Genomic DNA, 24,128 nt, shown 5'->3' with positions numbered 1-24,128 from the left:
AAAGTTGGGCAGTCTCCCATCGACAGCTATATACTTAGTCAAGTAATTTTCCACTTTTTTCATTCCGTCAGAAAGAAATGGAACGAAAAAAGTGGAAAATCACTGGCCTTCAATGGAGGCTGCCCCAACTTTGTTGGTTGGGCTGAGAACATGAATCTTCTAAGACATCTTCTAAGGTTGATTATATTTAATAGAGTAGGGATTATTAGATGAGGTGGGGTTTTTTCTGGTTACACTGATGAGCAGCATAAATTAAAATTTACACTAAAAGCGCTCTTGATCTGGTAGGGGAAACTCTTGCATAAAGACCAACCTGGAAGGGTCTGGTGTGCCTGTGAAGAAGTGAACACAGAGAGAACTACTACACTGAGGTAAGATTGACACCATGCTAGCTGTAGTGAGGAAAGCATCCGAATCCACACAGATACCACTGTCTTTGTCACGTAAAACTTTAGTCATTGCCTCCACAGTGATACTTCCTGTGAAGAACAAAAATAAGAAGTCACATTGCAAGTCAATGCTGTGCATGAAGCAAATCTGTAAAAAAACAGGAACTCTATGGTAAGATACTTGCATAATAATCTGATATTTATTTATTATGTGGAAACCTCCATTTTGCAAAAATTGTGCTAACATGTATCTTAAATGCCCCATGTGTCTAGACATCTTTCCACACCACACAAGCACCGAGTGCCAATGAAACATTCAACTATGAAAAGTGGCTTTAAAGAAAAAGATACAGTATGTCACCGAACAGTTTAATTACTGAACTACGAAATTAGGAAAATGTATATTGGCAATATTGCACAATAAGGTGTGATTCATGGCATTTCAATGGGGAAATAAACCACCAAATACTTGGTATTTTCTAAAATACTTTTCAGAGTTCTTCGCTATCACTTTAGCATGGAATTAGTGAGCAATCTCCCCTCTTAAACATCATCTAGATCTATTCATGCCCAGTCCAGCCAAGCTGATAGAACAGATGGACAGAAACAGAGCCACAGCAATGTTAACCAATGTTCTCGTCAATTAAAATAACACGCACCTTTAAAAAAAAAAAAAAAAAAAAAAAAAGTCAAAACACAAAACAAAAAAAACCTGCTGTGTGACATTTAGGACTTAAAATACTGAAGTAATGCATTAGTTTAGGAGCAAAAGGTTATTTTTTTGTCCTTAACTCATCATCTAGTTCATTAAGGAAAGAAAAATCTTGCCAACAAGAAAAATATTTATTGCCTTAGGACAGAAGTAAAGATTCCAACGTGAGAGCAAACAAATCATCCAAGATGAAGAGCAGTACATCTTCTGAGATGACCAACAGGTCTCCCTGGTAGCCCCTGGACCCCCAACCCCTCTAGCACATCCAGGTTACAAGTCAGGACACATTGCTAAAGATCAGTCTGCCAAATAAGGGAGTGGCAGATTAGCCCCAAGAGGAGCTTCCTTATGCACCACTTGAAGGTCAGACAACACATATTTCCAAGAAATTAGTGGAAAATGCATGATGCTTCTCCATGCTTCCCCAGATCATGCTGCTGTGAGGAGGCTCTCTGGTCTAGGGCCTCTTTGCTGGGTGCCCAGGCAAGGGAAGGTAGTCAGGGGAAGGGGCAGTATTCTCTTTAATAGGCTTTTTTTTTTTTTTTTTTTAGTTTCCCTTCCTGTCGCCACTTATATACTTTCCTCCTTGCTTTACCAGCTTTATCAACAAATATGAAATTTTCAGCGCAGTCCGGTTCCTGAGGAAGGGGGTGTACACCCCCGAAACGGAGTCCCGTTGGACGAAGACACTGCCTGTTGACTGCACACGCACGGAGAAGCTAAGTCCTTCCAGTTGTGTTTTTTTGCTTGGTTAGATTTGGACACTAACTTTTGGCCCCCAGATTAGGGGAAAGAGATGAACTCTATCTTTATTTATATTTGATGTGTGTTTTTTCAATTATAGTTTTTCACACATAGCACTTTTTGTTGTGCACATTAATTACTCACACGGAGAGAGCCCAGGGATGTTTCGCAGTTAACACTTTTCTGAGTGTAAACCCGCGACAGCTTGTCCCTGGATGTTCCAGGGGTTGCTGTGTGACTGAGGGTTCTCCCGTATAATATATTATAAATTAAGACTCAGTTTCAGTAATTTGTAGACTTCATCTCTTTCCCTTAATCATTTTTCTTTCTTGGGGTGAGGGAGGGTTTTAGATTTTTTGCATAATTATACCTCCACTCTTTAAAGGGTTCTATTTTTTGTTCTGAGCCACTTATATACTGGCAGGAAAGAGGACAAATGTCTAATGCAATACACCATGGCAGATTAATGTCACAGGGTGTTCTATTTTTCTGAGAGTTCACCTTTTTTTTTTTTTTAATGAGAAGATAACTTGCACGCTTTTAGTCTAGGATAGGGGTGGACAACCTGCAGCCTGTAGGCTACATGCAGCCCTCCATTGAACTTTATGCAACCCCTGAGACCATAAGAAGTATACACATAAATCATCATTAACCAGAATTGTGGCAATTTTAAATACCGTGTTTCACAAATATTTTCAGAATAGCTACCCTAGAAGTTTATTTCCATCATTTTTAGTTAAATTTGTGAAACCTGCCATTCATGTAAATGGCTTTTAAAAATGATCTCCCATAAAATCAAACCCATTTGCAAATACTACAAAAATGTTAACGGTCTACCAAGGCTTATGTTTTGTTAGACTCTACTGCAAGAAAACTGCAAGATAAGAACTAAACAGAAACCTTGGAACAGAGAGACGTCACTTACCTTTTTGCTTCTCCAAAATGTCTTTGCTTGCACAACAGTCTGTGGGTTTCTCATCCTGTGAGAACACCTTGGAGAAATTGAATTCTTCGGATTCCGACCACCAGCCTTGACTTGTGGCAAAGTTCCTAAGCTCAGGATGCTCAGCATCAGTTCTGGTAGTTAATGACAGCTGATTGCAAACACATTTGACTCCTTCTATAAACATTGAAAGAAAAAAAAAATGAAAGAGCTATAAACATGCAAGGAATTCTGCACAAATAAATTGTTTTCAAATTGATTTATTGGCTTTATATACCACCTAGTACAAAGTTTAAAAAGCGGTTTACAAAAAAAAAAAAAAAAAACCCCAAACAAATCTGAACTCAAATCAAGTAAAATAAATAATCAAATAGCAGTCTTAAAAAATCCTTGGGTCACAATCAAACATCAAAAGAAGAACAAAACAGCCAACGGCATCTTTTACAAAGCCGCACTAGCGGCTGCGCTTAACGGCCCCGAAGCCCATAGAGATTTAAAGGGCTTCGGGGCTGTTGCCGCACAGCTTTGTATAAGAGGCCGCAAGTCTTCAGAATGTTACGAAAAATAGAAAACCCAGTTGATTAGGAAATGGTAGAGAGCAAAGTGTTCCACAGGAAGGGACCAACATAAGAAAATGCCCTATTCCTAGTGGTAGTCAATTTGATGCACTGTAAAGATGGTAGATTCAACAAACAATGCTACGGTTGCGATTCTAAGCTATAATTTTGTTGTTAAGAATTTTGCAGACTATCAACAACAGATACCATCAACAACTACTATCGTATAAAGACTTAGAAAAACTAATCGCACACACAAACAATTATGGAAAATTTAGGAAACACCTAAAAACTTACCTGTTCTTGAAATACCTAGGCAACGAACCAGGACATCAGCCCCCCCTTGTAACACCATCACATACCTGAACTTGTAAACTATTAGCCCTAACCCCCAATCACTAACTATGAACCACCCCACTCAATCCATGAACTATTTCCAATTCTTTGTAAGCAGCACGGCACTTCTTGGTCCTGCAGCACACAAACTATTGTTATCATCATTAATGTTGGTATTTTCAGATGTATACTACTAGACTCTTTAATTCGTTGTATTTACAGCTTCTCTTTATTGCATTTACTTACAGTTTCTCTCTATTGTAAACCGCCTAGAAGTCGCAAGATTGTTGGCGGTATATAAGAATAAAGTTATTATTAGCCCATATCACACAATATTTATGCAATATCCATTTAAGGTACAATGTACAAAAGAAGTTGTTACTCCAAAGATGCAATGTTTATTTATTTTCATTTCTAGCCTGCCTATTGACTAGGTCTGTTACAATAAAACATGCATACTGTAGTTTAAAATGACAACACTCAATATCCATATAACCACCTGCTCACATTCTATACTTCACAAATTCTGATGTTTTAATCTCAGGGCAGAAATATTTGAGGAAACATATCTTCAATCTTTTTTAAACAAGGACAGTTTTGTAACTAGGCACAAAAACTCATTCCAGAACAGGTGCTGAGTGAGGATCTGCTAAGGGGAAGAAAAACTCCATTGGAATATCTTACCTGCTGGCATTCAAACTTGGCAAAAGGTTAACATGGGCTTCAGTAAGTTATTTCATTGCTCTTCTCTTTTACTTTTTTAGTTCAAGTTTATTAGGATTTTATATACCGCCTATCAAGGTTATCTAAGCGGTTTTTACAATCAGGTACATCAAGCACTTTCCCGGTGGGCTCACAATCTATCTAACGTACCTGGGGCTATGGAGAATTAAGTGGCTTGCCCAGGATCACAAGGAGCAGCGCGGGGTTTGAACCCACAACCCCAGGGTGCTGAGGCTGTAGATCCAACCACTGCGCCACACACTCCTCCTCAGTACTCTTTTTCAACAAAGTCAGTTTAGCCATTAGTATAGCCTAATGAAGAGGCTCTAAACTAGAATCATTGGGGTGGGGTGATCAAAGCCTCCAGGTGAGTATAAGCTCTCAGGTTGGTGAATCACTAAATGCTTCTACACAAATGGGAAAAGAGGGCAATGTCTAGAAAGCAGTATATACCTGGATCTAGAGCAGTGTTTTTCAACCGCTGTTCCGCGGCACACTAGTGTGCCGCGAGATGTTGCCTGGTGTGCCGCAGGGCCGCCATCAGGGCAGTACTACCAGTCCTGCATTCAGGGGCCCGGAGCTGACAGGGGGCCCAGGCTCCCCAAGGGTCCTAGGCAGTGTTCTAAGGCAGGGGCGCCAGTAGCTCGCCAAGGCAAAGTGAGTCAATCACCCAGGACTCACTTTGTCTTGGCGATCTAATCTATCGAGCCGATAAGTCTTCTTCTCCCCGACGTCAATTCTGCAGTCGGAGAGGAAGTTCGGGCCAGCCAATCGCTGCCTGGCTGGGCGGAACTCCCTCTCCGATTGCAGAATTGATGTCAGGGAGAGCATGCGTCGGCGTCGGCTTTGGGGCCTGTTATCCATTGGTGGGTCCTGTTCCCCGATGGCAGTGGCAGTGGCTTGGGGAACGGCAGGGAGAAAGAAAGAAAGGGGGCAGGCAGGGAAACAGAAGGAAAGAAGAGAAACAGAAAAAAAGAAAGAAAGGTCAGGGAGAGAGGAAGAAAAAGTTGGGGGAGGGAATGAGGTATGGAGGAGAGAAAGCATACAGGCTGATAGAAGGGAAGAAAGATTGGATGCACAGTCAGAAGAAGAAAGTGCAACCAGAAATCACCAGACAAGGTAGGAAAAATGATTTTATTTTAAATTTAGCAAAGTGGAGGCAGTATTACCACAGTTTTCAAAGGAATTTGCCCAAATAACTTAATAGTTAACTGGGTAAATTCCCAGAGATGAAAACTTCCCTTCACTTACTATGCACAGTTCTGAATTTATATCTGCTGTCTATATTTTACAATATGGTCACCTTTTACTAAACCGCAATAGTGGTTTTTAGCGCAGGGAGCCTATGAGCGTCAAGAGCAGCGCTGGGCATTCAGGGCAGCTCCCTGCGCTAAAAACTGCTATTTTGGTTTAATAAAAAGGATGGAGGGTATATTTGTCTATTTTTGTATGGTTGTTACTAAGGTGACAATGCATAGAGCCATTTGCCTTGACCTCTTTGAAAAAAACCCAGAATAGGAATGATAATTAACATTTTCTCAGCGTATAGTGTGCTTTGTGTTTTTTAATTTTATTATTGGTAGATCATTTTGACTTGGTCATTTTAAAGTAGCTCACAAGCTCAAAAAGTTTGGGCACCTCTGAGCTACAGCGTTGAAACTGTGTATTTCTATTTTATCCCCCCTTTTACAAAACTGTGGAGCGTTTTTTAGCGCCAGCCGTGGTGGTAGCAGCTCTGATGCTCAGAATTCTATGAGCGTCAGAGCTGTTACCACCGTGGCTAAAATCCACACTACAGTTTTGTAAAAGGGTGAGGGGTTAGTTTGTGATGACATATTCCATACTAGGCGAAGGTGTTTTCTGTGTTCTGTGTGTTTGAAAGACATGGTTTTCTGTTAGGATTGATCTGTGCTGGTCTGGCTTGTTTAGTTTTACAGAGCTGTCATCTGGAGCTGTCATCCGCCGGCTCATCAGGGATCGATCAGAAGAGTGCTGAGTGTGACGGACAGCGGCTATCTGGAGGAGACAAGCGCAGTAAGTCCTGAGTGACAGTGAGATACTGCAGTGATGGACAAGTTTTTGAAAAGGAAAGAACTAGACTCTGAACAAAATTTGGAGCCAGATGAGAGCCCAAGTATGAGTGGGGGTCAAAAGAAAGCAAAGATGGTTAGCGCAAGCAAATTCTCTGGCGCAAGGCAATATAGCGAAAGCTATATTTCAGTTGGATTTACTTTCACTGGAGATGCAAACAAACCAACTCCACTGTGCGTGGTGAAAAGCTAGCTAACAGTGCTATGGTCCCAAGCAAACTTAAACGCCATCTCCAAACGAAACACCCTTCGCTTCAAAACAAGAATGCGGACTATTTTGTTCGCCTGCGTGACAACACGGAGAAACAGGCAACTTTCATGAGAAAAACCACAAAGGTAAATGAAAGAGTTCTTAAAGCTAGCTATCAAGTTGCTGAACTTATAGCCAAGTCAAAAAAGTCGCACACTGTGGCAGAGACATTAATACTTCCTGCCTGCAAAGCTATTGTAGAGGAGATGCTCAGACCTGAAGCAGCTAAGGAAACAGCCAAAGTCCCTCTCTCAGACAACACAATTTCCAGATGTATTAATGACATGTCTGCAGACATCGAAAGTGTGGTTTTGGAAAAGATCCGTATCAGTGAGAAATTTGCATTGCAACTTGACGAGTCTACTGATATCAGTGGACATGCTCAACTCTTGGCCAATGTGCGTTTTGTTGATGGTGATGCAATTAGAGAAAAACTTCTTTTTTTGCAAGGCATTGCCAGAAAAAACAACAGGAGAAGAAATTTTTCGGGTCACATCAGAATACCTTGAAAAAGGAGGACTTAAGTGGGAAAACTGCACAAGTGTCTGTCCGGTGGTTGTCGCGTGGCAAGGTCTTGGTTCGTGTGTATGAGCTGCGGGAGGAACTTAAAGTGTTTCTGACAAATGAGAGGTCAGATTACGCAAAGCAGCTTGCAAGTGATGAGTGGTGTGCAAGGCTGGCATACCTGGCAGATATATTTTATCATCTGAATGAACTGAACACACGAATGCAAGGCCGAAGTGAAAACCTGCTTACAAGTACAGATAAAATAAATGGATTCCGTTCAAAGGTGCAACTCTGGCATCAACACGTGGAAAGTGGCAATCTTGAAATGTTCACACTCACCAAGCAATGGCAAGGTGTTCACACTGCTGCACTGTGTGAGATAATAGTTAAACATTTAAAAACTCTTGAGGAGAAGTCATTTTATTTCTCTTCAGTCTCCACTGAATGCCTTGACTGGGTTAGAGACCCTTATAGCTCAGCATCAGTTGGTGGAAAGGACATGACTTTACAGGAGCAGGAGGAACTAACTGAACTGAGACAAAATCGTGGTTTCAAGCTAAGATTTGCTGATCTACCTTTGGACAGTTTTTGGTTGGATACCGCCAAGGAGTTCCCCCTTCTGGCAAACAAAGCTATTTTGACATTGCTCCCATTTTCCACTACATATCTGTGTGAGATTAGCTTTTCAAGCATGATTGCTATAAAAACCAAATACAGAGAGAGACTGAGAGCTGTTGACGAAGAGCTACGTGTGTGTCTTTCTTCGATTCCAGCCAGAATATCAGCTTTGTGTTCAGCCAAACAGGCCCAGGTTTCGCACTGAATAAAGTATTTTATAATTTTTCACTATTCTGTTTACTTAATATTTCATAATAAAGTAATTATAAAATACTTTCTTTGTGTTTATTTGATTCCTATTCAAGAGAATTACTTTATATATAGTCAATATAGGCACAGAGTTAAATTTTTTAACATTTTCTAATGGTGGTGTGCCTCGTGATTTTTTTCATGAAACAAGTGTGCCTTTGCCCAAAAAAGGTTGAAAAACACTGATCTAGAGGTTGTGATAGAAGAGGCCAAGTTAGATTTAGTGGCAATCACAGAGATATGGTTCATGGAGAACCATGACTGGGATATAGTTATACTGGGCTATAATCTGTTCAGGAAAGACAGGGTAGAAGAAAAGGAGGGGGAGTGGCTTTATATGTCAAGGCTTTATATGTCAAAGATCATATTAAAATCACACAATTACAGGATCACTGAAAAGAGGGAATGGAAATTGTATTTACATTGGTGTGATATACAGGCCTTTTTCACAGAAAAAAGTTGAAAGATTAATAGTAGATATTCAGAATATAGCTGTAAAAGGCCGGTAAATCTGACTTCTGTGGTAAGTAAATTAATGAAAATACTTTTAAAACTATCTCTCAAAAAATCAAAATCTGGATGTCTACAAACACTGAACTCCTTTGGATCCATAAAGAACATTGCTCCTACAACCACCCCTCTCTCCTCTAGGAATCACCTACTATAACCGCCAGACTTCTCAACTCTAACTTATCACTTAACGACCATATTTCACAAGTTGTCTCATCTTCGTTCTACTATCTATGACAACTACAGAAAATAAGAAACTATTTCTCTGAACTGGACTTTTCACAACTTCTCTATGCCTTTGTCCTCTCCCACATGGGCTACTGCAAAGCCATTATTCAAAAGACTGACGGCAAAAAATATTAAGCGTTTCCATACGCATAACAATCAGACTACTGAAGAACCTTTGCACCCGTGATTCAGTATCCCAAGAGCTAGCATCGGCCCACTGGCTACCCTTAGCCAAACGTTGCTTCTTCAAAGGCTTAGTACTTACGTTCAAGTCCTTACATGACATGGCACCCGGCTACATATTAGCCAAACTCTCGCCTTATTTCCCAAACCGACCCCTCTGCTCCCAGGAGGAAATGCATCTTCAAATACCCCCTGGGCAGAGCCTTCAACTAGAAAGTGCTAGATGAAGGTCATACTCTCACTTTTTACCAAAAGTACTGGAATCGGCTACCTCCTAACATCAAATCCCTTAATGGACTTTTGAGCTTTAGGAAAGCAATAAAAACCTACCTCTTCAACTGACTCCTCAGGACAGGCTAGCATTCAGACTTAGATTTTAACAAAGCTTTTGACAATATTCCACACCAGCATCTAATAAATAAACTGAGTGCCCTTGAGATGGCCCCAAAGTGACAGACTGGGTCTGGAATTGGTTGAGTGGAAAGTAAATTTCACACTAGTGAAACATTACAATAGGAAACAAATTATTGGCTTAATAGACCATAATTAAGGGCCAAGAGAGGAAATATTCATATAGGAAATCACGAGCAATTTACCATGAGAAGAGAAAAAATTATCCAGCATAAGCTAACACAGTGGATTAATTAGAAGTCCAGAGGTCCCCCGATTTCCCTCATGATGAACCACAAAGTTTAACTGTTTAGGGTCCAAATAAATAAAAGTAGAACTTTGTCGAACTACCACATTATGAGAAAAAAGTTCTCCCCAGAGCAATAACCCTGGACTTCAGCGCAAGAAAATCTCTGCACCTATTCAGTTCTAGAGCAAAAGTCACAATGAGTGTAGTACCTTCAGTAATGACTTCTAAGAAACTTTCTAGAAAATCAGCAAGATTCATAGCTTGCTGAATATTAGATGATTCACCTCTGCCTCCAGCCCACGTTCTCTTAATATCATATTATACTGAAATATGTTAAGCACTCTTGAATATATTTCTTAAAAACATTTCAATAGCTGGGAAATTCAGAAACCTTAAGTTAATCTTCCTCATCTGATTTTCCAAAAGTACCACCCTTTGGGAATTCTTGGAAATTAAAAGCCAAGAGTCCTTGCTCTGGGGGCTACATTCTTGTTGAAATATCCCTATAGATGTTTTGTAGTGCTATTGACTTTTCTTGCTGCAAAGGATTCTCTAGGTATTGTTCCTTAATTATATGACTATCTTCACCAGTTACTGATGAATCTCTGATCTTCTGTGTGATTTATTTTTTTTTACTTTTCTTTTAAAATTTCCTCCTTGGTCTACATTTACTAATGGCTAAAGTTTGTATTTCTTCAAGTGTTAATGCTTATATTTGTTTGCTACCATCATTCATGTGTATATTAAATGTTAAATTAGAAATGCTTTATAAATAAGTTTAAAACAAAAATGTAAATTACTCCCTACATATCACAATGGTGAACAGTTCAATGAAAGATTCCTCAACACCTTCACTAATGTGTCTTGCTGGATTAAAACAAGTTAAAGGCAGTTTTAAATGCTTTTCACCCATGACCAATATTTCCTGGTGAAATACTTTGCGTTTCTGAGAAACCAAAAAGAATGACGACAATCTCAAGGTACGAAGTACTGTGGAGATGATGCAGAGCAGCTACACCAAAAATAGATGACGTGTCAACTCTGGGTGAAAAAGGCACAGCTCAACTGGGATCCCTTCAGTTTGACATACACACACAAAAAAAGTCTCACAATTTTTTTTTTTTTTTTAAATCATTTCAACACACATGAAAAACCTTTTGTGAAAACATTTAGAAAATAAAGAGCACTCTTGAACAGAAAAGGAAACTATGATTTTCCCAACATGGGATGAAGAACATCTGTCTTCTGTACAGTAAATACAATCTCCAACCTGCTGTTTAAACAAACCTGTGAGTTTTTCCGCTGCCCAGAATTTTCCTACAGTCTCTAGTAGCCAGGCTTCTCCTCTGTCCACAAGCAGGAAAGCACTTTGGAATGAATGGCAGACGCTTTCATCTTCGTAGTAGTTTCCTCCCTGGCCATGCTCTTCTAGCAAGGAAACAATGACATCTAAGGCTTCTTTGGCTGTTGTACCTCTTTCTAGACCAAGCCTGAAAAATAAAAAGAAAAACTCCTGCTAACAAAGCAGGGAATGCTTCCAATCTGTCCCATATACAACTGCAGGTAGCTGGTAAATTGCTTAGCAAAACAGATACAGGTTCGAGTATTTACCTAGAAATAAATTCATGTTTTATGAAGGCTAATTTCTTATTGAAATAAAGAATAAAATGACTCCAGATCTACAGGCACTCACACAACATTTACTAATTTCTATTTCACCTACAGGTTCTTAGAAAATCAGAGGACTGGTTGCCCACTTCAAGACAAACATACTGGCAATGCAGACAAAACACAACAGATTTATTTATTCATTCAATTTTCTATACTATTTTCTTCCAAGGGAGCTCAGAACGGTTTACATGAATTATTCAGGTACTCAAGCATTTTTCCCTGTCTGTCCCAGCAATTTGTCTAATGTACCTGGGGTCACAAGGAGCAGCATGGGTTTGAACACATAACCTCAGGGTGCTAAGGCCACAGCTCTAACCACTGTGCCACATTCTCAGACACAGTACGGCCAAAGATAGCATGGCAAATGTTGACAAATATGGCAAAACAGTTAAAGCATGGTAAAAACTTAATGACAAAAAGCACAGTTATTTACCATAACAGGTGTTATCCAGGGACAGCAGGCAGCTATTCTGACATATGGGCGACGTCATTGACAGAGCCCGGATGCGGGCGCCCCACAAGCAGACTTGCTTGAAGAAACTCGAATTTTCGAGTTGCCCGCACCACGCACAGATAGCTAGCAGAGAAGCCAATCAGGGGAGTTGGGTGGGTTGTAAGAATAGCTGCCTGCTGTCCCTGGATAACACCCATTACAGTAAGTAACTGTGCTTTATCCCAGGAAAAGCAGGCAGGTATTCTCACATATGGGTGACCTCCAAGCTAAACAGAATGGGATGGTGGGAGTGTTAGCAATTTAGGAGAATAAATTTTGTAATACTGTTTGGCCAAACTGTCCATCCCGTCTGGAGAAAGTATCCAGACAATAGTAAGAAGTGAAGGTATGAACCGAGGACCAAGTAGCAGCTCTACAAATTTCCTCAATAGGTGTAGATCTGAGGAAAGCTACTGAAGCTGCCATTGCTCTGACTTTATGGCCTGTGACTTTATTGTGAAGGGGTAATCCAGCCTGGGCATAGCAGAAAGAGATACAAGCCGCCATCCAGTTGGAGATGGTACGCTTAGAAAAAGGATGGCCCAACTTATTTGGATTGAAGGAAACAAAAAGTTGAGGAGTTCTGTGTGGTTTGGTGCGTTCCAAGTAGAAGGCCAAAGCACGTTTACAGTCCAGAGTATGAAGAGCTGATTCTCCAAGGTGAGAATGAGGCTTTGGAAAAAACACTGGAAGTACAATGGATTGGTTGAGATGAAATTCTGAGACCACTTTAGGTAGGAATTTCGGATGAGTACAAAGAACAACTTTGTCATGATGGAACACCGTGTATGGTGGGTCAGTAACTAAAGCTTGCAGCTCACTGACTCGTCGAGCAGAAGTGAGGGCAATGAGAAACACCACTTTCTAAGTGAGATACTTCAGATGAGCCTTATCAATTAGTTCAAATGGGGGCTTCATGAGATGAGTAAGGACAACATTGAGGTCCCAAACCACAGGAGGCGGTTTGAGAGGAGATTTGACATTGAAAAGTCCTTTCATGAATCTGGAAACCACCGGATGAGCAGAGAGGGGTTTCCCTTCAATAGGCTGATGGAAAACCACAATTGCACCGAGATGGACTCGTATAGATGTAGACTTGAGGCCAGAATTGGATAAGTGCAAAAGATAGTCCAAAACAGAAGATAAGGAGGAATGCTGAGGCTCCTTATGATGAGAAAAACACCATGTAGAAAATCTAGTCCATTTTTGGTGATAGCATTGTCTAGTTGTAAGCTTTCTAGAAGCTTCTAAAACGTCTCTTACAGATTGAGAAAACTGAAGAGGGGTTATGTTGAGAGGAACCAGGCTGTCAGGTGTAGAGACTGCAGGTTAGGATGAAGCAGAGATCCTTGACTCTGTGTAAGCAGAGAAGGAAAAACTGGTAGAAGGTATGGCTCCCTGCTGCTGAGTTGAAGTAGAAGGGAGTACCAGGGTTGTCTCGGCCACCGAGGAGCGATTAGAATCATGGTGGCATGATCGTTCTTCAATTTGACCAGAGTCTTGAGAATGAGAGGGAATGGAGGAAATGCGTAGAGGAAAAGATTTGTCCATTCCAGAAGAAAAGCATCTGCTTCAAGGCGGTGAGGAGAGTATATCCTGGAGCAAAACTGAGGCAGTTTGTAGTTGTGGGAAGCTGCAAAGAGATCTATCTGTGGCATTCCCCACTGTGAAAAAATGTGGCAAAGAGGCGAGGAATGGAGAGTCCATTCGTGAGGTTGCAGTAGACAACTCAAGTTGTCCGCCAAGCAATTGTTTGCCCCTTGAATGTAGACAGCTTTGAGGAAAGTGTTGTGGTGGATTGCCCAGTCCCAATCCTCCAGAGCTTCTTGACAAAGGGAGGCAGACCCTGTCCCTCCTTGTTTGTTGACATAATACATGGCAACTTGGTTGTCCGTCCGAACGAGGACTACTGTGTCGTGAAGCAGTTGTTGAAAAGCATGGAGAGCTTTGAGGATCGCTCTGAGTTCCAACTGATTGATATGACACTGACGATCCGTACTGGTCCAGAGGCCTTGAGTACAGAGACCATCAAGATGAGCGCCCCAAGTGTAGGTCGAAGAGTCTGTCGTGAGGACCTTCTGATGAGGGGGGCGTTTGAAAAAGCAAGCCTCTGGAAAGATTGGAAGAGAGCATCCACCAACGGGGAGACTTCTTCAAGGAAGGAGTGACTGAAATGTGTCACAAACTTGTGTCCATTGAGATGCCAGGGTCCACTGAGGAATTCTAAGGTGAAATCTGGCAAAAGGAGTCACGTATACTGTGGAGGCCATGTGACCCAGAAGTACCATCAAGTGTCTCGCTGAGATGGAAGAGCGGGAAGACACTGTGCGACAGAGTTGAAGAAGAGCTTTCAGACATTGTTGTGGAAGGAATGCTATGAGTTCGACAGTGTCCAGAACAGCTCCAATGAATTGCAGATTCTGAGAGGGCTGAAGTTGAGATTTGGGAAAGTTGATTTCGAATCCCAAACTTGGTAGGAACCAGGTAATCCGTTGGGTCGCTACAATAACCCTTTGAGATGTGGAATCTTTGATGAGCCAATCGTCGAGGTAGGGAAATACTTGAAGACCATGATTCCTTAGAGCTGCTGCTACCACTACCAGGCACTTGGTGAACACTCTGGGAGACGAGGCCAAGGCGAAGGGTAGTACTCTGTATTGATAGTGCAGGTTCCCCACCCAAAATCTGAGGTATTGACGGGAGGCCAGATGAATGGGAATATGAGTGTAGGCCTCCTTGAGATCCAGAGAGCATAATCAGTCGTTCTGCTCGAGAAGGGGATAAAGAGATGCCCAGTCGTTCTGCTCGAGAAGGGGATAAAGAGATGCTAGGGACAACATTTGAAACTTTTCTTTGACTAGAAATTTGTTGAGAGCCCTGAGGTCCAGAATGGGTCGCAGATCGCCCGTCTTCTTCGGAACAAGGAAGTAGCGGGAGTAAAAAACCCTGTTCTGTTGTTCCAAGGGAACTGGTTCAATAGTTTGGAGATGAAGCAGAGCTTGAGCTTCCTGAAGAAAAAGGGCGGTCTGGGATGGATTGGAAGGATACTCTCTTGGAGGAAGCTCTGGTGGAACCTGAGTGAAATGAAGAGAGTATCCTTCCCTGATGATGGTAAGCACCCAGAGGTCAGATGTAATTAACGTCCATCGTTTGTAAAAATGATGGAGACGACCTCCTACAGGGGGAAAAAGAAACAGAGACAGAACGGTGGAGGTTATGCTCTGTTGTAAACAATCAAAAAGGCTGAGAAGCCTTAGGTGCAGCAGAAGGTTGGGGTTTCTGTTGCTTCTGAGATTGCTGTTTTTTCAGAGGAGGGCGAGTATAAGGAGCCGGCTTTGGAGCAAAACGCCTTTGATAGATAACAGTAGGGTGTGCAGGCTTGGCAGGAGCTGGCTTTGGTTTAGGTCTGACTATTGAAGCAAAAGATCTTTCATGGTCAAATAATTTTTTGGTGGCTGCCTCGATGGATTCATCAAAGAGGTCATTGCCTTGACAAGGAAGGTTAGCTAAGCAGTCTTGAAGGTTAGAGTCCATGTCAATGGTACGAAGCCAGGCAAGACGACACATAGCTACAGAGCAAGCAGCCGCTTGGGCAGATAACTCGAAGGCATCATAAGATGATTGGAGGAGATGGAGACGTAATTGAGAGAAAGAAACAATGACTTCTTGAAACTCAAAATGCATGTGGTTATCCAAATAAGCCAAAAACTTTGGTAGAAGAGAAAGAAGAAATTCAAAATAAGTGATGAAATAAAAATTATAATTGAGGACTTTAGAGGACATCATAGCATTCTGGTAGATGCGACGTCCAAATTTGTCCATAGATTTCCCCTCCCTTCCTGGAGGAACTATGGCATAAACCTTGGAAGAATGGGATCTCTTAAAGGAGGATTCAACAAGCAGGGATTGTTGAGATAATTGTGAATTGTCAAACCCTTTGCGATTCACAGTTTTATACCTAGAGTCTAATTTTCCTGGAACTGCTGGTATGGAAAAAGGTGTCTCCATGCATCGAGCAAAAGTCCGATTCAAAAGCTTATGAAGTGGAAGCTTAGGACATTCTGCCGGAGGTTGAGGAAGATGCATGACTTCTAGATACTCTTTAGAATATTTGGAGCCAGTATCCAATTGAACATCCAAGTCTACAGCCATCTGTCGCAGGAAAGACGAGAAAGATAGCTGATCTGCCAATGGTTTGCCTCGAGAAGGACTCGAGGACGTCGAGGCAGCCTGTGTCAAAGAAGAAGCCTCGGCATGGAAAAAAGCATCAAAGGAACCTGGTGACTTGGACAAGGCAATCGAGACTGGAATATCCTCGAGGTCCGGCATCGGAGACCTCGAATGAAGAGTCGGTGGTCTGGTCAAGGTTGGAATAGATCGAAGCTTCGAGGAAGATAGTCTATCCTGAGAAGAAGAATGATGCCTGGAAGGATGCCTCGATGAAGGCCTCGAATGGTGGTGAGAACTGTGTCTGGAACCAGATCTCGAAGATCGAGGAGATTTTGCCTCGGAGACGTAAGCAGTCGATGCCGATGTATGAATAGGGCTAGAGGCTGTAGATCGAAGCTCCAGACACTTGGTGGAGGAACCTCGATGCACTCTCAAAGACTCTGCTCTTTGGTTAGAGTGTGAGGATTCTCATCGATGCACTCGCAAAGAATCTGCTCCTTGCTTTTCGTGCTTGGATGGCAGACCAGACACTCGCAGAGACTCTGCTCCCTGCAAAGAGTGTGGAAGCTCAGACTGGGGCATAGGAAGCGGCTTGACCTCGCGAGAGTCTGCTGAATGCCCAGGCTGTATAAGAGGAAGCAGTTTAGGTCCCATGTTAGTAAGGAACTGAATAAACTGCGTCTCTAACATGGTCTGGAAAGAAGCCGGCAAGGATGGATCCACGTCTGAAACCGGACCACCTGCTTTGGCTGGAGGTTCCTTCGAGGTAGTTGAGAGTGTTTCGACTTAGAAGTCTTGGACACTTTAATCACCACTAGCGGAACCGACTGCTGAGCTATCTGACCTGAGGAAACAGGGGAAGATAGAGCAGATGATGTCAAAGCAAGAGCCGCTGCAAATGATGAAGGTCTGATGAGGCTCGAGGTGGAAGCAGTAGGCGCTGAAAGAGCCTCGATGGAAGTCGAGGCCGAAGACACTTTCGAAGTCGAGGGATCAGTAGGAGACTCCATCTCAAAAAGCTTGTCCACCAGAATGCAATGATGCTTGAAAGCACGAGGCTGAAGTGTTTGGCAAGGCAGGCACGACCTAGGATGATTTTTCGGCCCAAGGCACTTGAGGCAGCGTCCATGAGGGTCCATGAGAGAGATCACACGCTGACACTTGCTACACCTCTTAAAGCCTGTAGCAGGCCGGGACATAGACGGAAAAATAGCCGTTGCAAAGACGAAGCCCTCGGGCTGCGGCCGAGCAGCCTGTCACGGAAAATGAATGGAAGACGAAAAAAAAATTTTTTTTGAACCAAAATGAAAGAAATAAAATAAAACAGCAATTTAAAAAAAAAAAAAACACAAACCGCGGTTGAGAGAAGGCAAAAAGTGAACGAAGTTAAACGCAGAGAGTCAAAGACTGACTTCTCGGCTCCGTGGAAAACTGAGAACTGAGGAGACACGCCCTGTGCTGGGCGGGAAGGCACTCGCGCATGCGCGGTGCGGGCAACTCGAAACTTCGAGTTTCTTCAAGCAAGTCTTGCTTGTGAGGCGTGCGCATCCGGGCTCCATCAGTGACATCATCCATATGTGAGAATACCTGCCTGCTTGTCCTGGGATAACTGTATGAAGGCTCCTAATGTGATTTTATCAACACAAAATGCTGATGTATGTTTAACGCAGTGTGCCATTTCGTGTTTTTATTTTGAGTTTTATTTGTCAGGAACAGAATAAAAGCAAGCAAATAAATTTTATATTTTGTAGCTAGCTCATTTTCAAAACTACACCACTCTCTCTCTCTCTGATCCACAGTGGAACTGTCACTCACCTGACCAGATCCATTCCCAGCAAGGCTTCAGTTTCACTAGCTGGCTCTCTGGCGAGAATGGCTTCATTGGCAATGCAAACTCCATGCTCATTGGCTCCCATTTCTGCACCCCACATCCATGCAGGCTTACTCAAAATTACAGCTTGTGTTTTCTGAACCTGATCTATCATAATATATGTGCACTGTTAAGAAAAAAAAAAAAAGAGAGAAATTAAAATACTATGCTGTAATGGACAAACCCCTGGAAATTGGGGATCAAAGGTCACAAACATGATCCCTGTTTGTTCATCTCATACATCTTTGTTCTTGTTGCACTTTTCTAAAAATACTGACCACTCTGTATAGCAAACCTGTTCATAACTTGCAGTAAAATGATGAGCACTCAGTTATGATTTTTTTTTTTAAATCATATTTAAACTTGTTTTAAAGCAAGCAAATGGTACGCACCTTAAAAAGTTCTGCCCATATTTTACAGTGTACTATAAAAATTAACATAATAAATTCCAGAACAGTTAGCAATAACCAGACAGCACAGCTCACCTCAACCTTGCTGGATGGCTCATGATTAGCAGCAGGGATATACACAACTTCCTGGACTTCATCTCTAGGACGGGCTGAATTCTTCCCAAACACTATATGATCAGCCTTGGAATGTGGTGGAAAAGCCACAAAACAATAGCTGGGAGGAGCCACAGCCATCCTGTAATGGGAAACACAAAGAACAGTCAGTTTATTGAATTGTGAGGAACTGGTTACAAATCAAATGGCTGGCGTGGAGAATATTCTCTGCCCGCCTGTCCTTCTCTCCAACATCAGAGCCGACATCGGAGGGTCAGCCACGTGCAGCGTGTGAATCACTGCGTCCCCCCCAACAAGCTGCTAAAGGCAGATGGAGCGAGGGCGGCTCGAACAAGTAAGGGGGACACGATCTTTCTGGGTCAAATGGAGAAAGGAGGAGGGGGGAAGGAGCGCATTGGAGTATTGAAGAGGCACAATTCTGGGGCAACAGCTGGAAGGCAGGGAGGTGGTATGAACATGGGACACAGGAGGGAGGAAGGCACTAACTTGTTGGCCATGAGTATGCGAGAGGGAAAGAGATGGTGGCACATGGAGAAAGGGAAAAAAAAAAAAAGGAAAATTGGGCATGGAGAGAGGTAAGAGATGCATGGGGAAAGAAAGATGAAAGGGAGAAATGTGGCATGGTGCTGGAGAGGGGTGATAGAAGAAGAAATGGGCATGGGGCTGGTGGGCAGTGGTGAAAAATGCTGCACATGATCCAGGAGATGAGAGAGGGAAAATTGTTGGACTCATGGAGGGACAGAGAGATATGTTGGTTGGGGGAGGGAATGAGAACTAGAGGAGAGGATGCGTGTAGGAGGCAGAGAGAAAAAGATGTTGGACTGGTGGAAAGGAGGGAGAAATGCTGGATGTGGCAGTAGAGGGAGTGGGAGAGATGTACCCTGGATCTCTCTCTCTTTTTCCCCACTCCCTTTACAGAAACATAGAAACATAGAAATAGACGGCAGATAAGGGCCCACGGCCCATCTAGTCTGACCACCTTAATGTCCCTCCCCTACCTTTGCCCTGTGAATAGATCCCATGTGCCGATCCCATTTGGCCTTAAAATCAGGCACGCTGCTGGCCTCAATCACCTGTAGTGGAAGACTATTCCAGCGATCAACCACTCTTTCAGTGAAAAAGAATTTCCTGGTGTCACCTCGTAGTTTCCCGCCCCTGATTTTCAACGGATGCCCTCTTGTTGTCGTGGGACCCTTGAAAAAGAAGATATCTTCCTCCGCCTCGATGCGGCCCGTAAGATACTTGAACGTCTCGATCATGTCCCCCCTCTCTCTGCGCTCCTCGAGCGAATATAGCTGTAATTTGTCAAGCCGTTTTTCGTATGGTAGATCCTTGAGTCCCGAGACCATCCGGGTGGCCATTCTTTGCACCGACTCCAGTCTCAGCACATCCTTGCGATAATGCGGCCTCCAGAATTGCACACAGTATTCCAGGTGGGGCCTCACCATGGATCTATACAATGGCATAATGACTTCCGCCTTACGACTGACGAAACCCCTTCGTATGCAGCCCATGATTTGCCTTGCCTTGGACGAAGCCTGCTCCACTTGATTGGCAGACTTCATGTCCTCACTGACGATTACCCCCAAGTCTCGTTCTGCTACCGTTTTTGCTAGGATCTCGCCATTAAGGGTATAAGACTTGCATGGATTCTGGCTGCCCAGGTGCATAACTTTGCATTTTTTGGCATTGAAGTTGAGTTGCCATGTCCTAGACCAGTGTTTTTCAACCTTTTTTGGGCAAAGGCACACTTGTTTCATGAAAAAAATCACGAGGCACACCACCATTAGAAAATGTTAAAAAATTTAACTCTGTGCCTATATTGACTATATATAAAGTAATTCTCTTGAATAGAAATCAAATAAACACAAAGAAAGTATTTTATAATGCTGCCACCGCCAACAACACCGTTGGCGGCGGTGGCACTCAAGTGGCTAAAGAGCCGCAGTTTGCCGGCCTAGGGACAACACTGGAGGGTGGCCAGCTGTGCACCCCCTTGGGACGTAAACCCGGGGTGGGGCAGACCGCCCCCCCCCCACCCTGGTATGCCACTATTTGTACCTCACTCCCTCCCTATGACCAAAAATTCTCCTTTCTTCTATTCCCCGTGTACACAACCATCTCTTTCCCTCCCTTCCTCTCTCCAAAGTCCATGCCTTCTGTGTCCAAACACTCATTCCCTCCCCCACCTCAGCATCTCTTTCCCTCCCTTCCTCTCTCCAAAGTCCATGCCTTCTGTGTCCAAACACTCATTCCCTCCCCCACCTCAGCATCTCTTTCCCTCCCTTCCTCTCTCCCAAGTCCATTTCTTCTGTGTCCAAAAACGCATTCCCTCCCCCACCTCAGCATCTCTTTCCCTCCCTTCCTCTCTCCCAAGTCCATGCCTTCTGTGTCCAAAAACCCATTCCCTCCCCCACCTCAGCATCTCTTTCCCTCCCTTCCTCTCTCCCAAGTTCATGCCTTGTGTCCAAAACGCACTCCCTCCCCTCTTTTGTGTTCCGTGTTTGCCTACCAGCCCATCTTTGCAACTTTCTCAGCAAAACGAAGCTCAAGCCGCGAGGCTTGTCTTCTGCTTCCTGTCTGCCCTGCCGCACACAAATAGCCGAACGGAAGTATTCTCCGACGTCAGCGCTGACGTCGGAGGACAGGCTTTGCTTAAGCCCTTCCTCCGACGTCACGCTGACATCGGGGAACGCTTGCGATCGGCTATATGTTAGCTGCAGGGCAGGCAGGAACAGAAGACGAGCCTCGCGGCTCGAGATGTATTGAACTCCGCGGGTCCCCCGTCCAGCTCTCTCCTGTCCACGTGGGGCGGACCGCCCCTCTCCCTAGACTGGTGGTACTGCCCTGATGGCGGCCCTGACCGTACGGCACACCAGGCAACATCTCGCGGCACACTAGTGTGCCGCGGAACAGCGGTTGAAAAACACTGTCCTAGACCATCGCTCCAGTAGGAGTAGGTCGTGCATCATGTTGTCGGGCACTGAATCTTCGTCTGTTGTGCATTTGCCCACTACATTACTCAGTTTGGCGTCATCGGCGAATAATGTTATTTTACCTCGAAGCCCTTCTGCCAAGTCTCTTATAAAGATGTTGAATAGGATTGGGCCCAAGACTGAGCCCTGTGGTACTCCACTAATCACCTCCGTCATTTCGGAGGGGGTGCCGTTCACCACCACCCTTTGGAGCCTACCTCCAAGCCAGCTCCCAACCCATTTCGTCAATGTGTTACCTAATCCTATAGAACTCATCTTGCTCAGTAACCTGCGGTGTGGTACGCTATCGAATGCTTTGCTAAAGTCCAGGTACACGATGTCCAGGGACTCCCCTATATCCAGCTTTCCCGTTACCCAGTCAAAGAAGCTGATCAGGTTGGATTGGCAGGATCTCCCCTTAGTAAATCCATGTTGTCGGGGATCCCGTAGATTCTCCTCATCCAGGATCTTATCTAATTGGTGTTTGATTAGAGTTTCCATTAGTTTGCTCACTATCGATGTTAGACTCACTGGTCTGTAGTTTGCTGTCTCCATCTTTGAGCCTTTCTTGTGGAGTGGAATGACGTTAGCCATCCTCCAGTCCAACGGGACGCTGCCTGTACTAAGGGAGAGGTTGAAGAGCGCGGACAGTGGCTCCGCCAAGACATCACTCAGCTCCCTAAGCACCCTGGGGTGCAGGTTGTCCGGCCCCATTGCTTTGTTAACCTTGAGCTTTGACAGCTCACCGTAGACACTGCTGGGCGTAAACTCAAAGTTACTAAACGGGTCAACTGAGCCAACCCTTGTCTGTAGCTGAGGGCCGAGCCCTGGCGCTTCTCGGGTGAAGACTGAGCAGAAGTATTCATTTAATAGTTGGGCTTTTTCCGAATCCTTTTCCACATAGTCTCCGTCTGGTTTCCTAAGACGTACAATCCCGCCTGAGTTTTTTCTTCTATCACTGATATACCTGAAGAAGGATTTATCTCCCTTCTTGATGTTCTTTGCTAGAGACTCCTCCATGAGGAATTTAGCCTCCCTGACTGCTGTTTTGACGGCTTTTGATTTGGCCAGGTAGTCTGCTCTAGAGTCCTGCTTCCCTGATTGTTTGTAAGAGATGAATGCTTTTTTCTTCTCCTTGATCAGGTCTGAGATCTCCACAGTAAACCACTGTGGTTTATTGTTCCTTCGCCGTTTACTTACTGATTTTACATAGCGGTTTGTTGCTTCTTGTATGGTTGCTTTCAAAGTCGACCACATGTCTTCCACGTTATCGGTTTCTTCTTGGCTTTGTAGCGCCTGGTGAACGAAGTCTCCCATTTCTTTGAAATTTGTGTCCTTGAATTTGAGGACTTTGGTTAGTGTAGTAGATTTAGTGAAAGGGAGGGAATGAGAGAAGGCCACTACCGCCGAAGTGCAGCCGACCCCACTTACCCTCCCATCCGACCCTCGCACTGCGAGACGACCAGAAACCTCCCGGCTCGAGCAGCGGCCGCAGCACTCTAAACACGCTGCTTCGCTGCTTTCTACTGCCCGCGATTCCCTCTGCCGCATCACCGGCAGAGCAAATCGGGGCAGGAGAAGGCCGTGAAGCAGCGTGTTTAGAGTGCTGCGGCCACTGCTAGTCAAGAAGTTTGTTGGGACCGTGGGAAGGGAAGGGGGCGGCGGCAAGGGACTAAGGGAGCCAGCCAGACCGCGGTTGGAGGGTCGGATGGGAGGCTCAACGGGGGATCGGGTGCGCCGGGGAGGGGAGTAGGGGGGGGTGAAGATGACGACACTCAACCTCTCGCTGGGGGCGGAAAGGCTCTGGACCCGAGCTGGGAGGAAGACCGGCGTTTGCTGAGGCTGTGGCCGCCCGGAGACTGCGTTCAGCTGCCCAGGAAACCCGTTGGCCTGCACTGCACACTCCAAAGAGGGGAGCAGAAGGAACGACGGTGGCGACAGTGGTTTCTTTCGCAGTGAGTGAGGGGGGGGAAGCTCCAGAGTGTTCCCTGCCGCTGCGTTCTAAAATAGAATCCGGCCACGGATCACACACCACAGCGGCAGGGAACACGAAACCCTAAGTGCGCATGTGTGCTTAGAGTTTTATTATATAGGATCCTCTATAATAAAACTAAGCGCGCATACGCACTTAGGGTTTTGTGATCCCTGCAGTGTACTGTGTTCTTCCATGCCATATTCTATTTGCGGCGCGTGTCCCACGCGCCGCAAATAGAATACAGCCATGGAAGGACACAGTTTGCGGCGTGTGCACCAGCTAGGAGCAGCTTGCGACAGCCCCCTGAAAGCAAGATGGCAGTGACTAGGTCAGTGGCGTCCCGCAGCATGTCCCCTGCAGGGAGGCAGAGTGGGGCTGGCAGGTACAGGTTGTGCTGGATGAGGAGATCGGGTCGTTCCTTCTGCTCCCCTCCTTGGAATGTGCAGTGCGGACCATGCTGTTGGACAGGGGGTGCAGGCAAGGGGTGGTGGTTGACAGCCGAGGAAAGAGAGAGACAGAAAGAAAGATAGACACACACATCTATTCTAGCATCCATTAATGTAACGGGCTTAAAGCCTAGTAAGATTATATTGTATGTATATGAAAAATGGATGGAAGAAATTGCAGTACTATTATGGGGGTGGGACGGAGCCTGGGCAGGAGGTACTCGATCGATATTTGTTAGACTTAGGGGGTATTTGGCCTGAAGAAGTTGAGAAACACTGGACTAGGGTAGTGGTTCCTTCAAGAGAGCAAGAAAAAACCAGCACA

General features: G+C 44.3%; 1 protein-coding gene across 3 annotated transcripts in view; it reads right to left on the bottom strand.

The window, feature by feature from the left end:
- SCRN1 (secernin 1) overlaps window positions 1–24,128 on the bottom strand; it is a 63,669-nt gene that overhangs the window by 28,051 nt on the left and 11,490 nt on the right. For 2 of the 3 annotated variants that reach the window (XM_033930740.1, XM_033930741.1), the window contains exons 2-6: window positions 18,369–18,528; window positions 17,829–18,010; window positions 10,967–11,169; window positions 2,771–2,965; window positions 314–479 (exon numbers count right to left, since the gene is read on the bottom strand). In XM_033930740.1, coding sequence (XP_033786631.1) covers window positions 314–479; window positions 2,771–2,965; window positions 10,967–11,169; window positions 17,829–18,010; window positions 18,369–18,527 — 905 coding nt within the window. In that variant the 5' untranslated portion in view covers window position 18,528. Of the gene's footprint in view, window positions 1–313; window positions 480–2,770; window positions 2,966–10,966; window positions 11,170–17,828; window positions 18,011–18,368; window positions 18,529–24,128 lie in introns of those variants that run through there. The other variant, XM_033930739.1, reaches the window with a different exon arrangement.

This window comes from Geotrypetes seraphini, chromosome 2, assembly GCF_902459505.1.
Source record: "Geotrypetes seraphini chromosome 2, aGeoSer1.1, whole genome shotgun sequence".
NCBI lineage: Eukaryota > Metazoa > Chordata > Amphibia > Gymnophiona > Dermophiidae > Geotrypetes > Geotrypetes seraphini.
Note: the sequence above shows the minus strand (reverse complement) of the source record. Positions and strands in the feature narration are given on the sequence as shown.